The sequence below is a fragment of the Primulina huaijiensis genome, chromosome 17, assembly GCF_012295235.1.
Source record: "Primulina huaijiensis isolate GDHJ02 chromosome 17, ASM1229523v2, whole genome shotgun sequence".
Lineage (NCBI taxonomy): Eukaryota > Viridiplantae > Streptophyta > Magnoliopsida > Lamiales > Gesneriaceae > Primulina > Primulina huaijiensis.
This window is the reverse complement of record NC_133322.1, coordinates 3,289,553-3,310,045: the sequence shown is the minus strand read 5'-3', so window position 1 is coordinate 3,310,045 and position 20,493 is coordinate 3,289,553. Positions and strand designations below refer to the sequence as shown.

General features: G+C 33.1%; 4 protein-coding genes and 1 long non-coding RNA gene across 6 annotated transcripts in view; 2 read left to right on the top strand and 3 right to left on the bottom strand.

The window, feature by feature from the left end:
* The window catches only part of LOC140963468 (uncharacterized), a 21,428-nt gene extending 19,135 nt beyond the window's left edge, over positions 1 to 2,293 (bottom strand). The window contains exons 1-2 of the mRNA XM_073422809.1: positions 1,933 to 2,293; positions 1,363 to 1,390 (exon numbers count right to left, since the gene is read on the bottom strand). The gene's annotated coding sequence lies outside the window, so the exon portion shown is untranslated. The remainder of the gene's footprint in view (positions 1 to 1,362; positions 1,391 to 1,932) is intronic.
* Positions 1 to 5,422, bottom strand: part of LOC140963464 (uncharacterized) — a 15,059-nt gene extending 9,637 nt beyond the window's left edge. The window contains exon 1 of the mRNA XM_073422801.1: positions 5,361 to 5,422. Coding sequence (XP_073278902.1) covers positions 5,361 to 5,421 — 61 coding nt within the window. The 5' untranslated portion in view covers position 5,422. The remainder of the gene's footprint in view (positions 1 to 5,360) is intronic.
* A 964-nt stretch (positions 5,423 to 6,386) lies between these two features.
* LOC140962244 (uncharacterized) lies at positions 6,387 to 8,019 on the top strand. Its single transcript, XR_012172506.1, has 3 exons — positions 6,387 to 6,840; positions 7,421 to 7,552; positions 7,695 to 8,019. It is a non-coding gene; the product is annotated as an uncharacterized lncRNA (long non-coding RNA).
* Positions 8,020 to 10,354: 2,335 nt separating this feature from the next.
* On the bottom strand, positions 10,355 to 11,923 carry LOC140962424 (GATA transcription factor 7-like). 2 transcript variants are annotated; one of them, XM_073421306.1, is made up of 3 exons: positions 11,769 to 11,923; positions 11,311 to 11,632; positions 10,355 to 11,202 (listed from the first exon to the last, which is right to left on the bottom strand). In XM_073421306.1, exons 2-3 carry the CDS (start codon positions 11,626 to 11,628, stop codon positions 10,534 to 10,536), a joined length of 987 nt encoding a protein of 328 aa, XP_073277407.1. In that variant the 5' UTR covers positions 11,629 to 11,632; positions 11,769 to 11,923; the 3' UTR covers positions 10,355 to 10,533. The 2 variants fall into 2 exon arrangements, with proteins under 2 accessions (XP_073277407.1, XP_073277408.1); XM_073421307.1 differs by lacking the exon at positions 11,769 to 11,923 and having other exon boundaries at positions 11,311 to 11,744.
* A 3,520-nt stretch (positions 11,924 to 15,443) lies between these two features.
* Positions 15,444 to 20,048, top strand: LOC140963353 (SH3 domain-containing protein 2-like). Its single transcript, XM_073422644.1, has 10 exons — positions 15,444 to 15,667; positions 16,304 to 16,426; positions 16,660 to 16,729; positions 16,931 to 17,082; positions 17,521 to 17,622; positions 17,853 to 18,053; positions 18,141 to 18,203; positions 18,314 to 18,463; positions 18,569 to 18,643; positions 19,713 to 20,048. Exons 1-10 carry the CDS (start codon positions 15,608 to 15,610, stop codon positions 19,827 to 19,829), a joined length of 1,113 nt encoding a protein of 370 aa, XP_073278745.1. The 5' UTR covers positions 15,444 to 15,607; the 3' UTR covers positions 19,830 to 20,048.
* Positions 20,049 to 20,493: the final 445 nt, after the last annotated feature.

The following is a 20,493-nucleotide window of genomic DNA, read 5'->3' as shown; positions in this document are numbered from 1 at the left end:
ACCAAATGGACTCATTTCATCCCCATCTCTTTTTAAAATAATAATAATAATAATAATAATTTTATTCAATAAATTTTATTTTCATTTTTCTACGCATAATATCCTTAGACCTTGGCATCCCCTATCAAATGCAAAAATTACATGTCAGGAAGACAAGTGTCAAATTCCTTACATAAAGGGGAGGTGAAAGCCAAAAACCCTGCAGCGAAATCAAGGAGTCCTCCAACCTCAACCCCAGCCTGCTGAACCAAGTTGTGTATAAAGTTTGCGTAGAATAAGAAAGAAGAACAATTGGGACATGGAAGGACCAAGATAGCAATATTCAGAACTTCTCATCTGCTAATTCCTACCCACACATCCATGAGTTTGCAAAGCATAGTTACCAAATGTCACATTCTTGGGATATAAATACCAGGGTTACAGAAAGACCGTTTAAGCACGAGACCTCCACAGAAACTCTATGCATCAATGTTATAGAGTATTCTAAATTTTAGTAAAGTGATCATGATCAGGAAAACAACACAGTGCAAAAGGCAACAGTTTGTACAAAAAGTAGCAATGAGCTACCTTTTAAAGCTCATCATCCTCAAACAAGTCCTCGAATAAAAATAAACTCCAAGAAAAATCTGCAAGTCAACACAAAGCAGGTGCAAAGTTGATTGTGATTGTATTTTAAGGGCAGAAATATCAGATCAGAAAAGTTCAACATGAATTTGAAACATTTCCCATTGTAGCATGATTCACTACTCACCCCAACAATTAACTGAAAGAGTCCAGAACAGGACCCTTGAGATTTATTTAATAATGTCCCGTCTCAGACAAATCTACAGTGAGACAAATCTACAAACACAACGTGCAATAGCTATTCAAAATACGATCTTTTCACCATTAGAATCTTTCGGGTATCCATTATACTCCAACTTTACATTTAAAGTAGCACAAATAGCCCTATATTTCAAGTTTAATGAATCCATAATATCAGAAACTGACTCATTTTCTGGGTCAGAAATTGGGTACTTGTGAAGCAACTCATCCATCTGCTTGATGGTCTTCTGGATCCTGACAGAAAAGCAAGCTGGGTCGATCCGGATTGCGGAGTTCCAAACATTAATGCAGCCTCTGTAAAAGCCCAATTCCTCGCCAACTTCAAATCCGGTTTTCAGACCCACTTGACAGCCTTCTTCTTTTCCGGAAAGCAATCCATCTGCATAGCCTTCTTTATAGCCTTCTTTGAAATGGGTTTCTTCTAAATTAAGAGAGGATTCGAATATGTCCTCAACGGAGTCCATGAAATCATTGGATAATTAGACCAGTTTCCAGGTCTCAAATTGACTTTTTGTTTATATTTTTTCGTGCGGTCACGCTTCAGAAAGACGAGCTAGATAAAATCCTATATAATTAACAAATGCAAATAAAATGATTAAACAATACAGACATAAATACCAACATTATCAGGATAGACAATTTTGCCATTATTTTTCTATAATAAGTGCCACATATCTTCAAATAACATAATTAATATCTTCCAAAAAGCCATAAGCAACAAAGAGCAGCAATTTCTTTTTCCTGTGTGTGTGTCATATGTAGCTATCTAAGTGGCAAAGTGCTTTAAATTTGAAGGATTTGATTTGCATTTTAAGTCGACACTTAGTTATATCAAACGCAATCATAAAACGGGGTTCGTGTGCGCTGTATAAGCATGCGTGAGTTCCAATTTTCATAGAAAAAAGAAACCCAACAAAGTAATCAACTCCCAAACACTAGATTAAGAACAGAATGAAGCCTAAAAACAGATCGGCTTACAACTTGATACACAATACTGCCAAGACCTTAAAAGAATCGACCTTTTTCACATCAAAATCATCGAAAGGATTAACAAATCAAACCCAGACAAGTAAAGGCAAAAAATTATGTAAAAGCAACGATCTTTACCCTCCATAGATGTAAGCATCCATAACCGACGTCGTCCGGAAGCAGAAAAACAAAGTCTTCAACCTCATATAAATTAATAAACACGAAGCAAGAAACCCATATGCATGAAGAGGGGATCCATGAAGTATCGGGGCCTTCAATGTGGGTTTTCCAGACCCGAATCACAAATTTTTCTCTTATATATTTTTATTTATTTATTGATGTATGTGCTCATAAATTGAGAAGCTTAAATTTTAAAATTCAGGGTCAAACAAAAGTCATTTTATTAAAATTTTTCTATATATATGATATATCTGTACATTTCAATAGACTACAAAATAAGTATGTTATGAGGTCTTATGCTTAGAATTTTTAGATTCCCCATTTCATTCCGTCTCTCCAATTTTCTGATTTTGTGAGAGCTCATTTCCCAAAAGCCCAAACAAATTCCCCAAGCCCGGCCCAGTTTTATTAATTAAGTAAAAAAAAAATAATTTAATCGTTTTCGCTGTTTACATTAACGAATCCTGGTTGTTTGGTTATTAAACGCTAATCAGGAGCACGAGCCCCTACTTAATTAATAAAACTGGACCGGGCTTGGGGAATTTGTTTGGGCTTTGGGAAAATGGGCTCTCACAGATTTTCTCCAAGTTTTGTGTTACCTGGAAAGTTCATACTTTCTTGAGTTTTTATTACAAATTTCGAGATTTTATTATCAATTTCTGATACAGCTGTTTTAAATTACCTATAATTTGAGTCTGCTTTATTTTTCTTTTAAACAGGCAAATGTCTATCATGCCACAAAATCTGACGGTCAAGAAATGGCGATCAAGATTTATAAAACTGCAGTTCTCGTATTCAAGTATGCCCGATAACCTATTCTTTGTCTCCACCATTCATATTGTGATGCATTTTACTGAATTGTAGCTGTTTAATCCAGTCAACTTAGAATAGGAGTATTTTGCGAAATTCTTGCATATATAAAAATAAAATCTACCTAATTAGTCTTCTGGCTCAAGGGATATGTTCTTATGTAAATATGTGTATATTAGGCTAGTCTGATACAGCAAAACATTTTGGCTTTTTTTTTATCCTTTGTATTTGTAAATAAGCCAAATTCATACAGTTACCTGCTGGCCTCCCCTGTCTGAGAAATGGCAATTAGAAAGTATCCACGGAAGATAGTATCTACGTGCTAGGCAAAGAAGTAAGACAAGTCGTATTCTTGTTGCCACATCCGCCTTTTTAAAGCGGAATGTGTGTGAATAATAATAAAATGAGTTCGTTTAGACCAACTCAAATTAAAAGTGCTAACTACATTAGAACGTGTATGATTGATAAATTAGCAGAGGCTTGACAAATGCTGCTGTCAAAAAGAAGACCAATCAAGACAACCAAAAGTCTAGAAACTTAAGAGAAGCTTTAATCCTACAACTATGTGAACTGCAAAAATACATAGAGCAAAACAGGAAGCATAGAACTTAGTATTCGATATATGAAACAATAAAAAATGTGAGTTAGAATTTGGACTCAAAGCGAGGTCATTAATCCCGAAAATTAGATTGTCAAGCAGTGCGTTTTTCAAGCTTTTCCATGCCACGAATTCATCAGAACCTTTTTCAACCAGAAAACATTGAATGGCACCAACACCAAAATCCTGATCTCTACCGTGTTACAATTCCCTTATTTCTTCCAAAATGGATATCAAATCATCCCGTTTCCGTTAAAACTCCTTTTCATTGATCATCAACTTGTAATATACATACAGAAGAAAAAATAGCGGATTTCCATACTGCAGCTTATACAATTAAAAAGGCAAGAAAAACAAATTAAAATCAGTCAAACTTAGCTTTTAAATTCAAGCGAAGTATGTCACAACAAATTGGAAAGAAAATTGAAAACGATGAACAACAGCTGAGAAAACGAGGAAAACGGTGAGAGACTTTCACAAAATTAATATTTTGAACTGTCTAAAAATCTCAGAGTTTTTGAGAAAGAATTATGTTAATCCCAATATTTTAGTAAGTTTTGGCAAATAACGTGTGTTATATACTAAGTTTTAATCTATCAATTTTTTTTGTTTGAGTTTTTATTTTGTCATGTTTTTCCCATAACAATAATATAGAAATATCTAATTACATCTTTTATTAATTTTTTAAAAATTATTTGGATGAGGTATTAGTTCAAGGAAACTGAGAAAAAAAATCTAATATATCAAAATATATTAAATATTTTTCGAAGACAGTATACAAATACATCCACATATAACCCACAACCAAGTCAAGATACATAATGAAACGTAAATTGGTTACATCAAACTCTAAGCATACCCGAGTAAAAGAAGATACTGACTATACATATCAACTTAAGAAACTAAACGAGGCCGCAGGGAAATACAAACACAAAAATTTTGAAGAGTCATTTCGGTATTTTTGCATTTCACAAAATACCAACAACAAAAAAACTTGTAAATTGTAATTTATAAATGAAATGTTTTCTTTATCCAAAAACCAACCGATATATCAATATTTGCATGTGGAACAGAGGCTTGTTCAAGCATCCGTGTGGTTAAATTTGTACAATTTGACTGAAATCAGCAAATATACTGGCCGCAGAAACCAACATGCAAATTATATCTGAAACCATAATTATTACTTATAATTTCTGGGAACAAGAAATAGCTAACTACATAGGAAAAATGTAACCTAAAGCAAATCTGGAACTTGAAACACAGCTCAGAGGCATAGAAAATCGAAAACAAGGATTATTCAAACCAAGCACTACACAAATTAAATATCATAAAATAATATTAAACCTTACTTGCTATTTCAGCAAACAGTTGATCGCCAATTACGAGCAAGGAAAATGAAAACATAAATCAGAATAGTTAAGTACAAAATCCCGCCAAAAAAGAAGACATTAATTAATAATAAATACCTCAAAACATCGGAAAATCCACCAGTATTAAGATACACCAGCTCCCCAATACAAGAACCATCACTTCATAACTGAATTAAGAAATGAAATGGGTGGATCCAGATTAACAAACTCCAAGACACCAAAAACAGAACTAACAACTGCTCTTCAAGCTACAGATCTGAAACCTCAAATGTAATTGATGACTTAAGGATAATTAAACGTGACGAAAACCAGGCACCACGGTAAATTCTAAGAAATCTAAACAAAAACGCAGCTCAAAAGACATCAACCGATCCAAACAATGATGAGTCGAATCACACCACCCATCTTAAAATTACAACAAATCTGAGCCCACGATTACACGTCCGCCAAATAATTAACATCAACGAACATTTAAAAGTAAGAAACAGAAATCACATAATTCACAACTGCTAAATCCCCACGAAGAAAGGTAAATAAAACACAAAACATATGAAGAATTAAAAAAATTACAGAAAAGATTCCCAATGGCTAGACGGAGGAGGGAGAACCTGCTGTGACGCGAGGTATCGTGACGGCACGCTGTTTGGCAAATGGAGGCAAGGGCTGCATATTATTTTTTGCGGCGTGTACGATCTATTTTTTTGTGTGTGTATTTTATTATTTTTTTTATACAGTATTTATAAGTTTTGAATTTTTTTTGTTAATTTTTAAAAAAAAAATTATAAGATGTTAATATAAGTAATTTGACCGTTTATAAATATAAGTTTTGAATTTTTTTGGTTAATTTTTTAAAAAAAATTATAAGATGTTAATATAAGTAATTTGACCGTTTATAAATTATTTTAAAAAAAGTTGGGTACCGTGTTTTTTTAAGATTTTTTTAAATGTGTTTTAAAGAGCAAATTATCGTCAAATATTTTATAACAGTTCAAACATATTTTCATTATAATATATAAATTTATTAGTCAATAATTATTATTAATATTATATTTATTTTTTAAAATATATTATTTTATAATTAATATTAATATTGTTTTTTAACAACAATAATTATTAATTAAATTGTTATTATTATTATTATATAACTATTAACGTAATTAACATTAACAATTATTATTAATCCACCCAACACTATTGTATATAATATAAAATAAAAAATAAAGTAAGAGATCTAGTAACTATTTTTTGACAGTATTTTTCGTAATCCTGATATAATATTGTCTTCCTTTATGTTATCATGCCAAGTCGGAAACGAAGAAAAAAGTTACTAAATCTACTTCCAAAATTACACAAAAATTTTATGCACGATAATTTCGATAAATAAAGCTAAATTTAAATATTCATTATTAAGATATTTTATCATTAAAAAAATGATATGTCGATCTCTCGAGTCTATATTTATAAAACGGATTAATTCAATCTATATTTAATATAAAAGTTAACACCTTTAACATTTCAAATAATTAATTTGTGAGATACTCGAATCATGTAATAATTATGCACGTACAGGTGTGTGATACGGGCTGTTTGTCTTTGTGACGTTGTAGAGTATTAATTGTGAAAAATCCGCCAACCAACGAACAGCAGCTTCTTGCGTCTCAACCATATTTGAAACCACCGAAATTCTTAATTTTCCGCCATTAACAAACGATTTCTTCTTCAATTTTCTTTCGTTTCCTGGACGAAAATCTTTATTGCAATTAAGAGAACACTTCATTGTGCACAATTGACCCTTTAGAAGTTGTGTTCTTTGAATCTGAGGATTACGCCAATATTTACATCTTTTTTTTCTCGAGGAATTTTAATGGCTGCGCGTAAACGTGCGTTTCAATCGTGGATTCTCTTGTCAAAGTTTCAAGAGATTAATGCCGGAGGCTTGGCGGTAAATGGGCCTCAATCTGGCCGGTTTTCCGTCAAATCCTACGGTTCGTTGTCCTCGAATTCGGTTATCGATTGGACAACAGGCAGATCTCTAAGCTCGTTAAACCCACTGGAAGACTCGTTTATCTTGTTGACACACTAGCGCTGGTATATTTTTTTAACTTTTGGTTAATGTTTCTTTTATTATTTGTTGGGACGAGGAATGGAGCTACCCATTTTAGGGTATTAGTGATTGTGAGACGCGGTCCTCTGAGAATTAACAAGATTTTATTTTTTGATGCTGTGGTGATTTAATCCCGATTCTTCATTCATTATGGAATTCTGGTTGCAACTCATGTTTACTTACCGCGTCAAATGTTCTTTTTACCATTTTTTAAAGCTGACCTACAGCATACCAATTTCCATTTCTAATCAATAATGTTTGAAAATGATAAGAAAAATGTAAAATAGATATTTTTGCTTCTATATATTCGTGTGTTATTAATTTTCTTTTGCTTGAGATAAGAATTAAAGCCTGAAGAATAATGTTCAATGCATTCAGCATTTAGGTGGATGACTAAGTCCAACATTATGTGAACACTAATTCCCAGTTGCCGCCATGGGATTATATTTTTAATAAGAAAGGACGGTCTGTATTTCTTCCTAGGTTTTTGTTTGTACCCTTAGTTATAGCTGCACAATGAAGTAAAGGAGGTGTGAATATTAGATGCTTCTGTTTTGTGGCCAGATGAGGAGTTTAGAAGCACAAGGCATACCTTCAAAGCATGCAGAGGTAATTACATCTGCTATGACTGAGGTTTTGGACGACAGTTTGGAGAATATATCGCAAAATCTTATTTCAAGAGCCGAGATGCAGAGAGTAAGAGTTCTTCCAGTGTTTTCTAGTGCATATATTATCATTGAACATTCAAAACTTTTTTATGTAAATTGTAATATAAGGTTTAGCTTTGAGTTTCCTGTGTTTCTATATGGCATTTTTTTCTCAATTTTTGTTTTTGTAGATTGAGATGGCACAAGAAGCCAATCTTTCCAACTTCAAGTCTGAAATACAAAGTTCTCAGGTATGAAATTGTTTCCGTATTGGAAATTGATCTACTAAATGCCAACTCATTTATAATTTCGGCAATGATGTAGTTTATGTTGTTATCGGCTTTTGAGACCTTTGCTGAAGACCGATATAATTGCAAGAGTGGTTAGAGGGCGCATAGGCTATCTTGCAAGTATTGTGCATTAAATCGAGGTTAATTATTTAGTTAAGATGTTGATTGATTGAAGCTTGGGGTGAAGGAACTATCCTAAAATATGCACCAACTGAAATTGCTTGCTTGTGCCTTTTTGTGCTGAATCTGCTAGACTTTCATTTTTATGGTTTTAGGCGTTAATTAACTGGATATTTGAACATGAAAATATATATCTTTCTTGAATAATGGAAGCTGAGGGCTATCATCACGTAAGGCAAGAAAAAGGATGAACTTAATGGATATTTGTATCCATATTTCCTTGAAATTGATTTTTCATCATTTTTTGGTATATGATACCCATATTAGGAATATCTTTACTTTGATTGTTTTCTAATGTTTGATTGTTTTCTAATGTTTAATGTGATCATTCATTGTATGTTGTGTTCTTTTAAGATTGTGCCCCTATATTAGGTGATCGAGTTTAGTGGAAACATTGTAGTACGTGTTACATGTACTTGGCCAAAACAAGAAGATGAAAGGGGATTAGAACAGATTTACTTCCAAAAACACAACTCATACCACAACCAACATTTCTACAAGTGTTGTGTTGCTTTGATCATGATGGCCACCAATCGAGCTCCCCTTGGTAAAATTGAATGTCCGATGGAGACGAACATCAATATAATAAATGAATATGAAAACAAAAGATATGGAATTCACGCACTGTCATCGAAACATGTTAATGAAATTTTCTTTCTTTTTTCATTTTGCAATTTTTTGTTTTGAAAATGCACAATTTTTTTTCATCCAAAAACTCTTCAATCACCATCTTAAAATAAAATTTGAATCCACTATTTGTATTGAAGAATGTTAATTCGCATCAATAATAAATCAGAAACAAGAAAGTAGACAAATATCTTTCATGAAAACAAATGGTAGATATACATCCCCACCACTGCCCGTCAAAGTACAGTCTTGGAAGTCAACTCTCACCGGCAACAATTGTATCTTCTATTGCTCTACTTAGCTATTAAAATAAATGCATATCTGAAATAATTTAAAAATTCGAATTCCAAAATCCCACAGATTCTGTCAACCATATCTTTTATTTTGACTTTGTTACTAGACAATTAAAAATTGTTTGGCCTTGATCTTGCAAGTCAACTGTTAAAATGATATTCTCAAATTTTAGGATATTTAAACAAATGGATGGATTGATTCCACAAAATCAAAATTATTTTCAAGTGGTCGTTTGGTGCAAAATAATAAGATTCAACATCATCCTTGCATCATCCCAAGTTTTTAAATTTTACAACGAATGAAGTTATACACACACACACACACACACACACACACACGCACACACACACACACACACACACACAAACAATGATTCAAAAATAAATATCATGTAGTTGATTCATAACCACTCTCACATGGCATGCCGCAGCACAACTTTATGAAACACGAATAATTGATTAATTTCATGGGTACCCAACCACATGAGCCCACTCCAATTCAATTATCACTTACGCCGTGGAACCTTGGTCATTATCTTTTTTTTTTCCTTAGATTTTAAAGTATTCAAACACATTTTCATTAGAAAATATAAAATTAAAAAATTCCAGTGCATAATCTATAATTTTCAAAAGTTACAAATAACTTTTACCCTTTATAAACGTTACAATAATACGGGATAATTTGAAAAATAGTATTGGTCATTTTTTTTATTAAAAAAACTCTACCCACCCAAGTATATCTAAAGGTAAAAACATGTGTGAGACGGTCTCACGGGTCGTATTTTGTGAGACAGCTCTCTTATTTGGGTCATCCATGAAAAAATATTACTTTATATGCTAAGTGTATTACTTTTTATTTTGAATATCCGTAAGGTTGACCCGTCTCCCAGATAAAGATTTGTGAGACCTACTCATATTTAAATATATTTGGTGATAATTATTTTTCAAAAACTTAATTTGATTATTTTTACAATATTCCAAATGTTTTTCCCCTAAAAAAGAAAATCTTGAAGTGGTAGTCATATTTGAACCACGACCTAATTTTATAGAATCATCATTGTTATTAATTAATTATTATTAAATTAAAATGGATGGGTAGATCAGAATTAGACATTTCAAAGGCAGCGGTATTGGTAAAAATGGGCTCCTACCACGCCTAACCAAATGGACCCATTTCATCCCCATCTCTTTTTAAAATAATAATAATAATAATTTTATTCAATAAATTTTATTTTCATTTTTCTACGCATAATATCCTTAGACCTTGAATAATAAATTCAACAAAATTGAACCACAGAAATGGACCAAATTTTAAATAATTTTAAAATTATTTAAACTACAGTTGACAAAGTATTATGAATGCATTAAATAATTAAAAAATATATTTGCAATTATTTTAAAAATAATTATCAATAATTATGTAGTTTTTAAAATTCAAATTTCTTTTACTTAATATTAATTTGATTAAATTAGAAACTGCGAATGAAATAATTACACAGCCCCGAAAAATCCATAATTAAGAAAAGAGACCTACTAAAAACTCTTTACCTCCTATCATCCTATAATCCATCTAATTTACCACCCTACATCCCGCCACAAAGACCGGAATTCCCACCGCCGTCGGTACGCCTAGCCTACTCTCAGAAACTCTGAACCATCAAGTCCGGTTCTACAAGATTTTCCTTCCTCCGCCGCATTTCTAAAACTTTCCGGTGACTATTGGAATGATTTTCCTGCGAAAAACTCGGGCTGCAAGCCGGTCTGTACTCGGGAAATAGCCGACCGGATTTGAACCGGACACCACAAGCGTTGCACAATGTTTTGGGGCCTAGCGGTCCAGCTCGCCACTGCGGGGTCTTTTGCACCTGGCAATGCGTACACCGCCGCCCGGATATTGCGACGCCGTCATATTCCGGTTTTCTCTTTTGCTTCTTTACCGGAGGTTTTTCGAGAGGTGAAAACCAGAGAGTTTTCTGAACCGGGTTTTCGGAAAACAAGGGGGTTATCGTGGACGAACCGTGTGAAGACAGGGATGTTGAAGAAGACTCGGCGGCGCTCAATGTCAGCCATGGTAGTGACCACGGCCGCCCGTTTGACCTTGACCGGTTGCTCCTCGGTTTCGTGGGAAGCGGCAACGGGAAGCACGGAGACCGGGGTTTCTGAACCGCAGAAATGTTGAGTGGGGGAGGGTTCCCGGAGAATCGTCCATTTCTACCAGAAAAATTTCTGGCAGGGCATAACAGAGAGAACTCTGAAGTGGAATCGTCCACGAATTGTGATAGCCACTCAAGGTTTTCCAATTCATCAAACTGAAAATTCATGCATTTATTAGTTTTTCTTCCCTCCCATTTCCGAAGACCAAATTTATACATGAATCAATAAAAATCTAAAAATGAAAAAAAAATCTAAACGCTCACCGGAACCATGAGGTCACCGGCGGAAAGGCTCTGAAATTCGCCGGAAACCACGTCGTCCGAATTTTCAAAATTTATCTCATGTGGCAGCTTTTTCACGTCTTCACCTTGTTCAGGCCGCTGAAAAACACACCCCTCCTGAAACTCCTTTTCGGGAGAATCGAGGTTAAGGAGGTCTTCTACGGGGAAATCATCGGAATTGAAACTGTTCACTCCGGCAAAACACCATCCTTCATCGTTGTAGAACACCTGGGGATTCGTTTTCATGGCCATTTGCGAGAGGAAACTGGATTTCAACGCTCTCGTTTCAATGCATTCCATAATTCTAAATTATTTCAAAATTTTAAATTCCCACGACAGAAAAGAAAAGAAAAGAAGAAAAGAGAATCGAAAAACCCAAAAGATATCAGTTGAAAAACGTTAAAAATAAGATTTTTTTTACGCATGGATAGTGAAATTACCTGAAAATTGGAGAAACTGGGAGCAATGAAGAAAAGGTAAATGGGTATTGAAGACAGGTTCGTGGGCGAAACTGGTGGTTAGTTATTGGGATTTTTCCACTTTTCCTTTTTGGACTTTTCCCTCTGATTTTGCTTTTCTATATTATTATCTAATTATGTGATTTATACTCTCTCAAATGAAATGAAATTTACCAGAACAAATATTTAATTAAATAAATAAAATTTTCATATCTTTTCTTTACACCATATCAGTATACCTACATATACATTAAATTTATTTTTATCTTGATTAGTTTTTGTGTAAAGATTTAGAAACTATACAAAAACTAAAACTGTGATCGTTTGAATATGGATAAGATTTGGATGACTTTGTGTGTTCTTTAATCTATAATAATTTATTTTTCTTAAATATATGTTACTAAACAAAATAAAATATATTTAATATTAAATAGAGATATATACACGACACCAGAGTTAAAACAGTATAAAAAGGATTCATATAAAATAAAATATTTGTACTACAATGTACACTAAAAAGTAAATTTTTGAGACTTAATCGAAACGTACTTTATTGAGATCGAAATAGAATTTATGGACGGAAAATTAAGTTTTTAAAAATATTTTCCAAAATTTGAGTTGGTTTTAATATTTATTAGTTGTTAAAAGACTTTTTTTTTTGAACAAAGGCTTGACTGGACTACTAAAAAGAGTTTATGCGCAAAAACTGTGTGGCTAAACTAGTGAGATATGAAAAATATATTAATTCAGTGCAAACAATCAATTAACACAGCGGCTATATAAAGGAAGACTAAAGTAAATGTGCAATTTAAATGGACAAGATATTATGAATATTTGGTGATAACGACTTCTACATTGATTACTTCTTTCACTTATAAAGGAATTCACTAAAATACTTTGATTTACACAATCATTGTACATACCCACTTCGGTTATGACTTATCACACTGTCTAAGTCGAAACTTTTAGTAATATTTCAACACAATTAGTTCTGACAGTTAAAAAACACTCGGTTCATCGGAAACAATAAATTTTCCAACAATTAGCTTTGAACAACAAAAGTTGTAGAGCAGCACAAGTTGATCCTTGATGATCAGATGTGAATAAATAGGTATGTGTTAGGTGATCAGCTCGATATCTTATAAAGAATAAGTTTGCTCGAGATCTTGTATAACATTGATCGTGTACGCTTGAAACTTGTTGATTTCTTTGTGTTTATGAGGTTCTGAATCTACATGTTTATACCCGAAGTCTTTAAAGGGACGATTTTTATTTTCAACGATCATCTATACTATTTTCCGACACATATTGGTATTGTCGACATTTCTTTATAATACAATACATTAAATATTTATTTAATGCAACTTTGCTTTTTACGACTTCAACTATTTTAACTTCTGAAAAGTTGATTGACTCTCGACATTTTAAGAAACATATGTTGAAATGCAATGTAGATGTGGTTGTTTTTGTTAATTCACATACTATCGGTTATGTCTGCATTCTTAGAAAACATCACGACATCATGATAGCAACAATCCATGACAGTCTGGCAGGTAATTTCAACCCCGCCGATCGCCGAAGCTTTGAGCATTCGAGAAGCATTAAGTTTGCTTAAATATTTGAACATCGATCATATGATGGAGGAATCAAATGCTCAGGTAGTTATCGAGTTATTGAATATGTCGAAGTCAGATTTTTCATGTTTAAGCCTAGTTGTTGAAGGTTGTAAAGCTATCATCAGGGAAATACAATCTTGTGTGTTTATTTTTGTTTTAGATCAGCTAACAAGATCGCTCATGCTTTGGTTAATTAGGATTTTGTTTTTGTGTTTAGTTTGGTAGGTTGAGTTACACTTTCGCCTACTTTGATTTTCATTGTAATTACTGAGGATTTGGTTTAATAATATTTCTTCTTTATTCAAACATATATATGTTTATATATGGTATTTATACAATAACATTACAATTAAAAATGGAGAAGTNCTACTGAACTAAAAAAAAATTGGCTGGGTATAAAATAAAAATAAGACTAATTTGAATATTTTCTATTTATAAATAATTAAACTCGGTCTTCTCTTTAAATTCAGATTGAACAATTTAAACAATAACAAGCGACTTTGGATATTTGTTGAGTTTGAAGAAGTTAAAAAGTTAGTCTTTTACTAGCTTGATGAAGTATTGTACGAAACTTCAACAAATTCTGAATATACTACTATGTTTGGCTAAAGTGAATGGTTTATTCCTAAATACTTTATATTGTCAATAAGAATTTGTTAACCATACCAGTAACAGATGCATCAACCAAAAAAAATTTATCAAAGTTGATGTTAATAAAGATTTGTCTTTGAATAATAATGTCACAAAGATAGACTATATGTGTTAACTTTGTTGTCGATTGACCAAAAAATGGTCCGACTACTAAATTATACAGATTTATAAAATTTTTTTTGTCTCTAAAAGAATTAGACGAGTAATATTTATGTAATTATTTTAAATATTTATTAACATATTTTTATGTAATATATTATTTTTGATGTATTTTTATTATATTTGTTATTTGCTAAACAAATGAACTAATTTAAATTTTCACCTTTGGGTCGCATTGACACAGGTATGGCTCTGGTGATATATGACGTGAGAATATGATCCTAGTTTACAATGTTGTACATGTCATTCGTGATTTGTTGTGTGTACATGTGAAAATGCAATATAGAACAGTATTTATAATATGAATTATGCAATAACGTGATCTTGATGGGTTCATTCGTGAGGTATCAGTGTAGTTGATGAGCTTCCCCAAATTCGAAAATCTAATCTTCTTCCACCCCTCTTAAAAGGGTGTGTTACTTGTAGATAAAATTTGTTCGGATTGGGTTATGGGAACCAAGACAGTTGCATGCATAACCTTGAAAATTGGCATATTTCAATGAGTTCTCAGTGTGTTTTTTTATTTGCCAAATATGTAGAAGTTTGGATTGTATCATCTTTTTCACTACCTATTTCAAGCATGAACATTGTGAAAAATAATTTTTTTTTTAAAAAAATTAAATAATCATTAAATTTATTTACAATTATAATATGCTAAATTTTGATATTTAAAAATACCTATGTGTAATCTTCAGAAAGGTATCTATTTTATTGATGTATTTACCTTTGATCTTATATTAAGAATTCACCAATTTGGATGTTTGAAAAAATAAATTAGACGTGACTAAAATATTTTGTATTATTGTAATTTTTATAATAATGTTTAATGTCAACACTTTAAATGATAATTTTCTAGTACCAATTTAATCTAAATTATAATATTTTAATTATGTTTTGGGTATTCATGTAAAGAAAATAATCATGGTAAAATATTAGTTAATATATTTGAAATTAAAAAATAATTTTGTTGAAAAATCCATTTCTTGATTTTAAGGTAAAAAAAATGACTATTTTTTATTCCTTTTATAATAATCTTATGCCTCTAGTCAAACAGACCGAGTTACATCTTACTCTAAAAACGAGAATCACTCGATTTCGAGTCTTATATATTTTATTAATAATTTAAATTTTTTTTTTAAGATTTTTGTTTTTTAAATATTCGTTAAATTATTTATTTCAATATATATTTTTTCTTGAAATTAAAAAGGACTTAAAATTGAAATCGCCGATCAACAAAATAATTTAATCCACAAAAGTTCCGTTCGAGTTGCCATTCATTTTTCAATCGCATCCCTAATCTTTTCCGTTCTCTTACGAATTGAAAATTCCAACGCAGGTTTGTTCAACCACACGCTTATATAGATACGAGTTTAAAGGCTATAGATCGACTCGTTGATGGATGCCATCAGAAAACAAGCCTCCAGGCTCCGAGAACAGGTCGCAAGGCAACAACAGGTGATCTTTTTCTCTCCTGATTCACAGATCAGTATGTTTTTGAGCTTCTCTTTGTATCAGATACCGATTTGTATTCGAAATCATTCGGATCAGTCACCAACTCCGAGTAACGCGTTATGTAGATCTTCACAAGTCATCGGTTGTGTCGCATTGTGTGGTTTGTGTGTGAGTTTGATTATTTTTATCTGTTCCAGCGTTAGGATTCGAGTGTAGCCAGAAGTGCAATCGCTTTGGTTCAGGACCGATAGCATTAATTTCTTTTTCCTGGGAAGAAATCGAGTTTTGACAACTGTAGATGTGGTATTTGTGGTTCGAATGTTGGCTCATTAGCTCGTACTGGCTTCTACGTGTACATTTTTTCTGGTAGAGTGGAAGATTGCTATGCGTCAAAATGAACCCTACACAAGCGCTATGCGTGTATTTGTTTTCCGTGTGTGGTTTCATGCTGATGCATGGGGCTTATATTCTATTTGCTATCCAACAAGGCCAATCATACCGTGTCAATTTTGAGTTGCTCTTTCATTTAGCCCGTCCAAGCTAGTTTTTGTCCTATGACGATTTTGCCTGTTTTCGTGGACTTTTTTAAAGTGATTTTGTTTGGTGTCTAATACCGTCTCGTATATGAGTTTATTTCAGGCTGTCTTTAAGCAATTTGGAGCAGGGGTTTATGGAGGTTCGGACAATGTTGTAACTGATGATCCTGAGCTCATACAGCACCAGAAGCTTGAAAGGCTCTACATATCTACTCGTGCTGCCAAGGTTATTTCTCTTCAGTTAAATCTTTTCCGATTGTGTATCTGTCCAGTATCATCTAGTTAACGCGTATATTCAAGTGTGTGCACGTGGGTGCTGACATGTAGCACAGATGAGCATTCTTGTTTTCGGAATCTCTTAAGTCTCTGAATGTTGTAGTACATTCTATGAAATAGAGCAGATACTTTATGCCTTCGTAAAATTCTATGTTTAATTTTTCTTTTGTCTTCCATTTTCAGCATTTTCAAAGAGACATTGTCCGTGGTGTTGAAGGTTATATTGTTACCGGGTCTAAGCAAGTTGAGATAGGTCATCTAAATTACCTGAATGCTACTCTTACATTGAATATTTATTCATGTCTAACTTTTGTCAAAATCATGGACCTCATATGGCTTAAATTTATGACTAGTCTTGGGGAACCAACTATTCTATCACTATCACTTAAATTAGTTGGTTGACCTCTGTAATTTGTAAGATGTTGATTCCTTTATGTTTTCATGTTTTGTTCAGGAACTAAAATGTCGGAGGATAGCAGGAAGTATGGAGCCGAGAACACATGTACCAGTGGTAACTTATTATCAAAAGCTGCATCAAATTTTGCACGAGCTCGTGCTCTAATGGAGAAAGAACGTGGAAATCTCTTAAAAGTTTTGGGAACACAGGTCATAATCATGACTTTCTCACCTCCAATGGAATGTTTAGTTGTTGTAATTACGTGACATTACTTTTTATATTCCTGTTAATATTTTCCATAATCTTGTTTTGGATATAACATTAGGGATTTCTTGCATAATTGCCCATTACTTCCTGCAAAAGGCATCATACCCTGTTTAATAATTTACCCACTTTTCTATTGCCCTTATAGCTTCTGTTAGTTTGTGCGGCACAATTATGTCAAATTTCTCCTTGTGTCTAAGTACGATATTTTGGTAAGTTTTTATATTGAAAAATTGGTGTTGGTGCATTGTTTTAGTGGTGGATCTTATCCAATAGATAGTGCTAAATGTTTTTGTATCATCACATTGTGTTATATCACATTTGGTTTCCTTGCGGATTATTTGATTTTGCTCCATTGGTTAAAGACTTGACTCTTCTATCAGGTGGCTGAACCTTTGAGAGCTATGGTAATGGGAGCTCCACTGGAAGATGCTCGCCATCTTGCTCAGAGATACGATAGAATGCGGCAAGAGGCGGAAGCTCAGGTACTTTAATGTAATTATGCTGTTCTGTGTGGAAGTTATGCGAATTTATTTCCTCTTTTCTGTTTCTGTTGTCAACAAGATTTTGGCTCCTAGCATCTATTATGAATTTTTTTTGCGATGTTTATCCATTTATCATGTCAACTGTGAATTATCTCCTTTTATTTAAGCTGTATTTTATTTGATTTAATCTGCCTCTCACTAGACGTTCTATATTCTTTCAACCTAGATAGGCTGTTGATGTTGCCAAAAAACAAGCCAAAGTCAGAGAAGGAACTGCCCATCCGGACATGGTTTTGAAACTTGAAGCAGCTGAAATTAAACTGCATGACCTGAAGTCTAATGTGGCCATGTTGGGGAAAGAATCAGCTGCAGCAATGGCTGCAGTGGAATCTCAGCAACAAAGATTGACACTTCAACGACTAATAGCCATGGTAATGATTTCTGATTTCTCAACTGAGTAAGAGTTCCGCTACCAGTCTTGTCAGTTATCCCTAAATTGTTTTGCTTCTGTATTCTAGGTTGAAGCAGAACGTGCCTACCATCAGCGTGTTCTTCAAATTCTTGATCAATTAGAAGGCGAGGTTGGTGTAATGGTCTTATCTGTTATTTATGGAGAAGGAAAGGGGGGGTAGCCTGTCATGTGACTTTTTAACTTTAGAATCTGAAACATCATGTATTTCGGGTGTTTTAGATGATGTCAGAGCGCCAAAGAATTGAAGCTGCGCCTTCTCCAAGCATGGATAGTGTGCCTGCTCCTCCATCTTATGAAGAAGTAAACGGTGCGACTTCTTTGCCTTTGCAGAATGGATTAAGTGATGGCATGGGATACTTTCTTGGGGAAGTAAGTCTGACTTTTTAAGTTAATATGCAAGGTATGAAACTATAAAGACAGGAGATTTGATGGTAATTGATAAATTATGTCCATTTTGCAATGCTTCTACAACAGGTGGTGTACTCTTATCAAGCTGAATCTGATGTGGAGCTTAATTTGTCAATTGGAGACTATGTTGTAGTGCGAAAGGTTTGCTATTCTTTGATTAAGTTATAATCATTTGCCATCATATTTAGGCAAGGACACTGAAATTTTACTGCACTCAGAGCTTAGTCTGATACATGCAAGATTAATAAATATCTGTAGTCGATGGTTGATACTGAAGTTATGATAGTTATTTTAGGCTGAGGTCCGTGTCTATTTGGATGACATGGTTTTGTGACCAAAAATAAATTATACTTGGGTTGATACTGAAGTTATGATAGTTATTTTAGGCTGAGGTCCGTGTCTATTTGGATGACATGGTTTTGTGACCAAAAATAAATTATACTTGGCTGCATCCACCTTAAGATTGTGCACTCATTGGAAAGTCTTGGGTCATATTAAAGGCTGATTACCTTTAAGTTTTTTTTTTGACTTTAGTTTATGGTTTTATACAAAATCAACCATCGCAGTTGATTATTTAGACTATTTTTTGACAAAATTCCTGTTTCAAATCTTTAACCTTGGCTAGCCAATCCATTGTTTTAAAAAGCACATGATTTCAAATGTTTTTCGATATCCATCCATTCGGAGAGAATCTAATTTTTATTTTATTTTGTTTTTGAGAGGATCTAAAATTGATGAAGCTGCATCATTGTAACCAATCCATGATGTTTGGGGTCTTTCTTCATTTAGATACAGGAAGAAACAATTATTTGCACAGAAACATAAAACGAAGTTGCTGGATGTCTTCCAGTTTATCATAAAAAAGTGTAAAACATGTTCAACGTTTTGTTTGAAGCATATCCAAGTTTGTGGTTGGGGGCATATGTAACATCGATGCAGAAGTGCAAATGGAATATGGAAAATTGAATACAAAGAGTAGTCGTCTCCCTTCACATAAATCTGGAAGCATTTTTTGGATCATTATCCAACAGTTTGCTATTCTTCCCGCAGCTTTCTCTGTTTTTCCTTACCTTGAGACTCCTCATTTAGTTTGGAAGATTTCATGCTTGTTTTCTACATTTTCTCACGGATGAATTTCTTGATTTCGCAAGTTCTGTACGAAATATAGCAGACGAAACAATTAGTTAAATGTATATTTTTTCCTTTCAAGATTTCAAATAATGGCTGGGCTGAAGGGGAATGCAAAGGAAAAGCAGGTTGGTTTCCATTTGGATACGTTGAAAAACGAGACCGTGTTCTTGCAAGTAAGATGGCGGAAGTTTTCTGAACTTGTTATGGTGGAGATTCGCATATCAATATACAACCTTTTGTATTCTTGTTAAGCAAACGCATTTGCGCCAGCTTCCTCTTTGTTATATAGCACCCATTTCCCGTTTGCTTATATAAATGTATTATTGCTCCTGTGGTTAGAGCTTTAAGCAACATACGTTTGAGAAGCTTTCTCGTTTTTGTTTTATATATATGAATGCAGAATTCCGATCTGACATATCACTTCTTATTTTTGCGTTATATGGAATCGTTAAAGTAACTAGTGAACTATTCATTCTGAAATCACTTTCTGACTAAAAATACAAGTCGATGGCAGATGTAATTTCGCACAATCTTATCTCCAATAATCATTTATTTTACGACATCATCTTGTTGCAAGTCATCGTTATGTCATTGAGATAGTTTAATGTGAATTTGAAATCAATATTGACGTTGTTCTCATCTCTGGGCTAATGTCAGTTCGATTAGTTGCGGAGCAACAAGTAATCAAAAATGGTTATTGGATAAAATACGATTAAGTTTTATGCATCTGACTTAATCAAATACTTCATTAAAATGAAAACAACTTATATTTAAAATGCTTCTATTTTTACTTTTAAAAAAACCAATTTAGTGTATAAATAGAAAAGTAAAACAAGACATTGTTCTCTCTCTCTCTCTCT